Below are 7,981 nucleotides of genomic sequence, written 5' to 3'. Positions count from 1 at the left end.
CCCCAAAATCCATCTGGGGACCCCCAAAATCCCTTCAGGACCCCCCAAAATCCCTTCAGGACCCCCCAAAATCCCTCTGGGGACCCCCAAAATCCCTTCAGGACCCCCAAACCTCCTCAAACCTCTCCAGAACCCCAAATTCCCCTTTGAGGATCCCCAAAACCCCTTCAGGACCCCCCAAAACCCCTCTGGGGACCCCCCAAAATCCCTTCAGGACCCCCCAAAATCCATCTGGGCACCCCCAAATCCCTCCAGGACCCCCCAAAATCCCTCTGAAACCCCCAGACCTCCTCAAGCCTCTCCCAGAACCCCAAAATCCCTTTTGAGGATGCCCAAAATCCCTTCAGGACCCCCCAAAATCCCTTCAGGGACCCCCCAAAATCCCTCTGGGGAACCCCAAAATGCCTTCAGGACCCCCCAAAACCCCATCAGGACCCCCCAAAACCTCCTCAAACCTCTCCCAGAACCCCAAATTCCTCTTTGAGGATCCCCAAAATCCCTTCAGGACCCCCCAAACCCCTTCGGACCCCCCAAAATCCCTCTGGGGATCCCCAAAATCCCTCCAGGACCCCCCAAAACCCCTCCAGGACCCCCCAAAATCCCTTCAGGACCCCCCAAACCCCTTCGGACCCCCATAAATCCCTTCAGGACCCCCAAAACCTCCTCAAACCTCTCCCAGAACCCCAAAATCCCTTTTGAGGATCCCCAAAACCCCTTCAGAACCCCCCAAAATCCTTCTGGGGACCCCCAAAATCCCTTCAGGACCCCCCAAAACCCCTCTGGGGACCCCAAAACCCCTTCAGGATCCCCCAAAAATCCCTTTGGGACATCTCACAGCGCTCCCTCCTGGCAATAACCGGGTATTACAGGAGTCCTCCAAAAACCTTTTGGGGACCCCAAATCCCTTCAGGACCCCCCAAAATCCCTCTGGGGATCCCCTAAACCCCTTCAGGACCCCCCAAAACCCCTCCAGGACCCCCCAAAACCCCTCCAGGACCCCCCAAACCCCCACTCACCTTCCCCCTGTGCCGCCAGTTTCTTGCTCTCGGGCTGATCTGGGGGGTGCAGATTTTTGGGTTGGGGACCCCTCCAGGATCCCCCCCACCCAAATTTTGGGGTCCCCCCCGGTTTTTGGGGTTCAGTCCCTCCTCACCTCCATCCTCCAGCTGCCTTTTCTGCCCCCCAAAACCCCCAAAATCGGGGGGGGGGGCGTTGTTGTTGGGCACGGGCGGCGCCGCGTCCCCCCCGATTTTGGCCGCGATCTGGGGGGGGCAGGAAAAATTTTTTGGGGGGTTGAGAAAACCAGAAAGGCTCAAAAGTCACCCCAAAATCATTTCCTGGAAAAGGGTAAAGTCTCAGAGGGAGGAAATGATGAAAAATGCATCAAAATCGGGCCAAAATTGCCTTAAAATCAGCACAGAATTAGGCTTGAATGGGTGAAAATGGCTCAAAATTGAATAAAATCAGCCCAAAATTGAATAAAATCACCCCAAAATTGCACAAAATCATCCCAAATCTCACAATCACCCCAAAATCCCACAAAATCACCTCCAAATCCTGCAAAATCAGCCCAAATCCTACAAAATCACCCCAAAATCCCATAAAATCATCCCAAAACTCACAATCACCCCAAAATCCCACAAAATCACCCCAAAATCCCATAAAATCAGCCCCAAAACCCAAAAAATCACCCCAAAACTCAAAATCACTCAAAATCACTCAAAAATCTCACAAAATCACCCCAAAATCCCACAAAATCACTCCTAAATCCCATAAAATCATTCAAAATCCCACAAAATCAGCCCAAAATCCCACAAAATCACCCTAAAATCCCATAAAATCATCCTAAAATCCCATAAACTATCCCAAATCCCACAAAATCAGCCCAAAATCCCACAAAATCACCTCCAAATCCTGCAAAATCAGCCCAAATCCTACAAAATCACCCCAAAATCCCATAAAATCATCCCAAAACTCACAATCACCCCAAAATCCCACAAAATCACCCCAAAATCCCATAAAATCAGCCCCAAAACCCAAAAAATCACCCCCAAAACTCAAAATCACTCAAAATCACTCAAAAATCTCACAAAATCACCCCAAAATCCCACAAAATCACTTCTAAATCCCATAAAATCATTCAAAATCCCACAAAATCAGCCCAAAATCCCACAAAATCACCCCCAAAACTCAAAAAATCATCCTCAAATCCCATAAAATCACCCCAAAACCCCATAAAATCACTCCTAAATCCCATAAAATCATCCAAAATCTCACAATCACCCCAAAATCCCTCAAAATCACCCCAAAACTGCAACAAAACCCCAAAAAACGACCCAAAATGCCCCAAATCCCACAAAATTACCCCAAAATTTTCACAAAATCACCTCTAAATGCCCCAAATTTCCTCAGGATCCCCCAAAAACTCTCACAACCCCCCAAAATCACCTCAAATCCCCCCCCAGGAGCCCCAAAATCCCACCCAGACCCCTCAGGAACCCCCAAATCCTCTCAGGACCTCCCTCAGATCCCCTCAGGATCCTCCACATCCCCTCAGGACCCCTCAAATCCCCTCAGGACCCCCAAAATCCCCTCAGGACCCCCGAAATTCCCTCAGAATCCCCTCACAACTCCTCCACTCTCCTCAGGACCCCCCAAAATCCCTCCCTGACCCCGTTTAAACTCCTCAGGACCCTGCAAAATCCCCTCACGACCCCTCAAAATCCCCAAAATCCCCCCAAATCCGCTCAGGACCCCCCAAAATCACTTCAGGATCCTCCAAATTCCCCCCAAAACCCCTCAGGACCCCCAAAACTCCTCAGGACCCCTCAAAATCCCCTCAAAACCCCTCAGGGCCTCCCCAGATCCCCTCAGGACCCCTCAAAATCCCTTCAAATTCCCTCAGGACCCCCCAAAATCCCCTCAGGACCCCCAAAATTCCCTCAAATCCCCTCAGGATCCCCCCAAATCCCCTCAGGACCCCCAAAATTCCCTCAAATCCCCTCAGGATCCCCCCAAATCCCCTCAGGACCCCCCAGAAATCCCATCAGAACCCCTCAAATCCCCTCAGGACCCCTCAAAATCCCCTCAAATCATCTCAGGACCCCTCAAATCCCCTCAGGACCCACCAAAATCCCCACAGGACCTCCGAAATTCCCTCAAAAGCCCCCAAATTCCCCCTAAAATCACCTCAGGACCGCTCAAATTCTTCTAGGCCCCCCCCAATTCCCACAAAAAACCCCTCAGGACCTCTCAAAACCCCTCAGGACCCCCCAAATCCCCTCAAGACCCCTCAAAATCCCCTCAAAACCACCTCAGGACCCCCCAAATTCCCCCCAAAACCCCTCAGGACCCCCCAAATCCCCTCAAAACCCCTCAGGACCCCTCAAAATCCCTTCAGAACCTTCAAAATTCCCTCAGAAGCCCCTCAGGAGCCCCCAAAACCCCTCCGGACCCCTCAAAATCCCCTCAAAACCCCTCAGGGCCCCCCAAAATCCCCTCAAAACCCCTCAGGGCCCCCCAAAATCCCCTCAAAACCCCCTAAAACCCCTCAGGACCCCAAAAGTCCCCTCAGGACCCCCCAAAAATCCTCTCAAAATCCCCTCAAAACCCCTCAGGACCCCTCAAAATCCCCTCAAATCCCCTCAGGACCTCTCAAATCCCCCTCAAATCCCCTCAGGACCCCTCAAAATCCCCTCGAAACCCCTCAGAACCCCCCAAAATCCCCTCAAAACTCCTCAGGACCCCTCAAATCCTCTCAGGACCCCCCAAAAATCCCCTCAAAATCCCCTCAAAACCCCTCAGGACCCGTCAAATCCCCTCAGGACTCCCCAAAATGCCCTCAGGATCTCCCAAAGCCCCTCAGGACCCCCCAAAATCTCACCCAGACCCCTCAAATCCCCTCAGGACCCCCCAAAATTCCCTCAGGACCCCTCAAATCCCCTCAGGATCCCCCAAAAATCCCCTCAAAACCCCTCAGGACCCCTCAAATTCTCCTCAAAACCTCCCAGGACCCCTCAAAATCCCCTCAAATCCCCTCAGGACCCCCCAAAATCACCTCAAAACTCCTCAGGACCCCTCAAATCCCCTCAGGACCCCTCAAATTCCCCTCAAATCCCCCTCAAATCCCCTCAGGACCTCTCAAATTCCCCTCAAATCCCCTCAGGACCCCCCAAAATCTCTCCCCCCCCCCACATTCGGGCTGTCCGCTCGTCCAACTCCCTCCCCACTAACGGACCCGTTTAATCCCGCTAATTAACGACGCCAATTAATTAACTACAAACGAGAATTACGGTAAAGGCGCCTCAAACTCCGTAATTACGGTACCGTGAGGGGGAAAAAGGGGGAGCGGGAAAAAACCGGGAACCGGGAGGGCGGGAAAACCGTGAGGGGGAAGGGGGGGAGGGGGAGGTCCTGGGGGTGGGGGAGGGGCGGCCTCCCCTCCCCCTCCCCCCCCTCCTCCCCCCCTCACGACCCCCGGTGTGAGGGGGGTGGGGGAGGGGCCTTACCGGGAAGGTGGGGGCGGGGCCGCGGCGCCCCGGAGAGGCTCGGGGGGGATCCCCGGTACCTCCCTTGGGTTCCCGCCGCCCCGCCGAGCCCCTCACCTGCCGAGCTCGCTGCACCGCGTCGGCGAACGCGTCTTTCCGTCCCGTCCCGCCGCCGCCACCGCCGCCGCCGCCTCCGCCACCGCTGCCGCCGCCGCCGCCTCCTCCCGGGCCGGCCCCGGGCCCGGCTGAGGGGGGGGCGGAGGGGGCGGCCCCCGGTTGGGGCGGCGGGGGCGGCGCGGGGCCGAACTCGGACATGGCGGAGGCGGCGACGGGAACGGGCCGCGCTCGCCTCAGGCCGCGCGGGGCACGCTGGGAGGCCCGCCCTCACCGGAGGAGCGTGACCAATCAGCGCGCGGGTTGGAAATGAGTGACAGGTGTTTCGGCAAATCAGAAGCTGAGAACAGCGCGCGGCGGCCAATGGGAGGAAGGAAGGAGACGGCGCGCTGCGATTGAAGGGTCTTGGGATGAGTGACAGCTCAGTGGACTAATAGAGGAGGAGGGATGGACGCGGGGCGTGGGCGGGATTGAGGGAGCTCAGCCAATCAGCGGATGCGAGGCCCCGCGAGACGCCGCGATTGGTGGAGGAAGCGGAAATATGGGAAAGGCGGGGCGAGGAGTGATTGACGTTTATTTTGACCAATGGCTGCCGGCGCTCTGTCCTCACTCCCACGTTGCGCAGTGATTGGAGGACGCTTTTGACTGACGGCCATTGCAGCCAATGGAACGGGCGGATAGGGAGGGGCGGAGCTTCCTCAGATTGACAGGCGCGGGAATCAATCGGCGGCGGGAAACCCGGTGGCCAATCACAGCCGGGCTCGCCTGAGGGACGTTTGATTGGCAGCTCGCTCAGCCAATGGCGTGCGTCCCCGCGAACACATCGCCCAATGAGCGGCGCGAGGCGGTTTTGGAGGGAAACACCGCCCAATAGCGCGCGCGGAGGCTTCCCCGAGCCCCGCCCCTCACTCACAGATTGATCACTCATTAATTAATAAATAACCCTTTATTGACGTCACAGGGGGCGTGGCCAAACGAGCCACGCCCTTTCTCCAGGAGCCTCAATTTGGGCCCAATCCGGAGAATTTTGGTTTTAAAAAAAATTGTTAAAAATGGCGCTGGGGGCACCTGGACAGGTGAGAGGGGCACGGACAGGTGAGGACAGGTGAGACAGGTGAGAGACAGGTGAGGACAGGTGAGACAGGTATGGACAGGTGAGGGACAGGTGAGGGACAGGTGAGGACAGGTGAGGGACAGGTGAGGACAGGTGAGGACAGGTATGGACAGGTGAGGGACAGGTGAGGGACAGGTGAGGACAGGTGAGGGACAGGTGAGGGACAGGTGAGGGACAGGTGAGGGACAGGTGAGGACAGGTGAGGACAGGTATGGACAGGTGAGAGCAGCACTGACAGGTGTGCACAGCCTCGCCCAGGTGTGTCCAACTACGAGCAGCCTCCTCCAGGTGTGTCCAGGTGTCCGTCCAGGTGTGCCCAGGTGTGTCTGCAGTCACACCCAGGTGTGCCCAGGTGTGTCCAGGTGTGTCCAGGTGTGTCTGCAGTCACACCCAGGTGTGCCCAGGTGTGCCCAGGTGGGCCCAGGTGTGTCTGCAGTCATGCCCAGGTGTGCCCAGATGTGCCCAGGTGTGCCCAGGTGTGCTCAGGTGTGCCCAGGTGAGTCTGCAGCCATGCCCAGGTGTGCCCAGGTGTGTCTGCAGTCACGCCCAGGTGTGCCCAGATGGGCTCAGGTGTGCCCAGGTGTGCTCAGGTGTGCCCAGGTGAGTCTGCAGTCATGCTCAGGTGGGCACGGCCTCGTCCAGGTGTACCCAGGTGTGCCCAGGTGTGCCCAGGAGTCCATCCAGGTGTGCCCAGGTGGGCACAGCCTCGTCCAGGTGTGTTTGGGTGTGCCCAGGTGTGCCCAGGTGTGCCCGAGTGTCCATCCAGGTGTGCTCAGGTGGGCCTAGGTGTCCATCCAGGTGTGCCCAGGCGTGCACATGGGTAGCCAGATGTTCCCCAGGTGTGTCCCAGGTCTATCCAGGTGTTCCCAGGTGTGCCTGGGTGTGTCCCAGGTGTATCCAGGTGTGTCCTGGGTGTGTCCCGGGTGCATCCAGGTGTAGCCGGGTGTGTCCCAGATTCACCCAGGTGTTCCCCAGGTGTGTCCCAGGTGTATCCAGATGTTCCCCAGGTGTGTCCCAGGTGCACCCAGGTGTTCCCAGGTGTTTGTTGGTGTTCCCAGATGTTCTCCAGGTGTGTCCCGGGTGCACCCAGGTGTTCCCAGGTGTATTCGGGTGTGTCCTGGGTGTGTCCCGGGTGCACCCAGGTGTTCCCAGGTGTGCCCGGGTGTGTCCCAGGTGTATCCAGGTGTGTCCAGGTGTGTCCTGGGTGTGTCCCGGGTGTGTCCCAGGTGTTCCCGGGTGTGTCCCAGGTGTGTCCAGGTGTGTCCCGGGTGCACCCAGGTGTTCCCAGGTGTGCCCGGGTGTGTCCCAGGTGTATCCAGGTGTACCCCGGGTGTTCCCAGGTGTGCCCGGGTGTGTCCCAGGTGTTCCCAGGTGTATCCAGGTGTGCCTGGGTGTGTCCCAGGTGTATCCAGGTGTGTCCTGGGTGTGTCCCAGGTCTATCCAGGTGTGTCCTGGGTGTGTCCCGGGTGCACCCAGGTGTTTCCAGGTGTGCCCGGGTGTGTCCCAGGTGTATCCAGGTGTGTCCTGGGTGTGTCCCAGGTGTTCCCAGGTGTGCCTGGGTGTGTCCCGGGTGCATCCAGGTGCATCCAGGTGTATCCAGGTGTGTCCCAGATTCACCCAGGTGTTCCCAGATGTTCCCCAGGTGTATCCAGGTGTGTCCTGGGTGTGTCCCAGGTCTATCCAGGTGTGTCCTGGGTGTGTCCCGGGTGCACCCAGGTGTTTCCAGGTGTGCCTGGGTGTGTCCCAGGTGTATCCAGGTGTGTCCTGGGTGTGTCCCAGGTGTTCGTTGGTGTTCCCAGGTGTATCCAGGCGTGTCCCAGATGTTCTCCAGGTGTGTCCCAGGTGCACCCAGGTGTTCCCAGGTGTTCGTTGGTGTTCCCCAGGTGTATCCAGGTGTGTCCCAGATTCACCCAGATGTTCCCCAGGTGTATCCAGGTGTGCCCAGGTGTTCCCAGATGTTCCCCAGGTGTATCCAGGTGTATCCAGGTGTGCCCAGGTGAGTCCCAGGTGCACACAGGTGTTCCCAGATGTTCCCCAGGTGTATCCAGGTGTGCCCAGGTGTGCCCAGGTGGCTCCAGGGGGGTCTCGGCCCCCCCCAGCCCCTCAGGGCTCCTCATCCTCAACCGTCAGCGGCCACTGGAGGGGGAGGAGTCAAAGATGAGCTCACCTGTGTCTCCCCAAGCCCCGCCCCCTCCACGTCCCCAAGCCCCACCCCCTCCATTGTCTCACCTGTGTGTCCCCAAGCCCCTCCCCTTCCAGGTGTTCC

The 7,981-nt window shown here is 57.8% G+C and overlaps 2 protein-coding genes across 2 annotated transcripts in view; one reads left to right on the top strand and one right to left on the bottom strand.

Annotated features, from left to right (window-relative positions):
- Positions 1-276, top strand: part of DCAF15 (DDB1 and CUL4 associated factor 15) — a gene marked incomplete at both ends in the record, with an annotated part of 11,833 nt that extends 11,557 nt beyond the window's left edge. The window contains one exon of the mRNA XM_084223840.1: positions 256-276. Coding sequence (XP_084079966.1) covers positions 256-276 — 21 coding nt within the window. The remainder of the gene's footprint in view (positions 1-255) is intronic.
- A 523-nt stretch (positions 277-799) lies between these two features.
- Positions 800-4,855, bottom strand: LOC311164400 (uncharacterized protein; the record flags this gene model as incomplete). The annotated part of the gene is made up of 4 exons (XM_084223839.1): positions 4,509-4,855; positions 1,154-1,262; positions 987-1,055; positions 800-846 (listed from the first exon to the last, which is right to left on the bottom strand). The coding sequence occupies exons 1-4, from the start codon at positions 4,800-4,802 to the stop codon at positions 800-802; spliced, it is 519 nt and encodes a 172-aa protein (XP_084079965.1). The 5' UTR covers positions 4,803-4,855.
- Positions 4,856-7,981: the final 3,126 nt, after the last annotated feature.

Source organism: Fringilla coelebs (genome assembly GCF_963513975.1).
Source record: "Fringilla coelebs genome assembly, chromosome: 32".
Lineage (NCBI taxonomy): Eukaryota > Metazoa > Chordata > Aves > Passeriformes > Fringillidae > Fringilla > Fringilla coelebs.
Note: the sequence above shows the minus strand (reverse complement) of the source record. Positions and strands in the feature narration are given on the sequence as shown.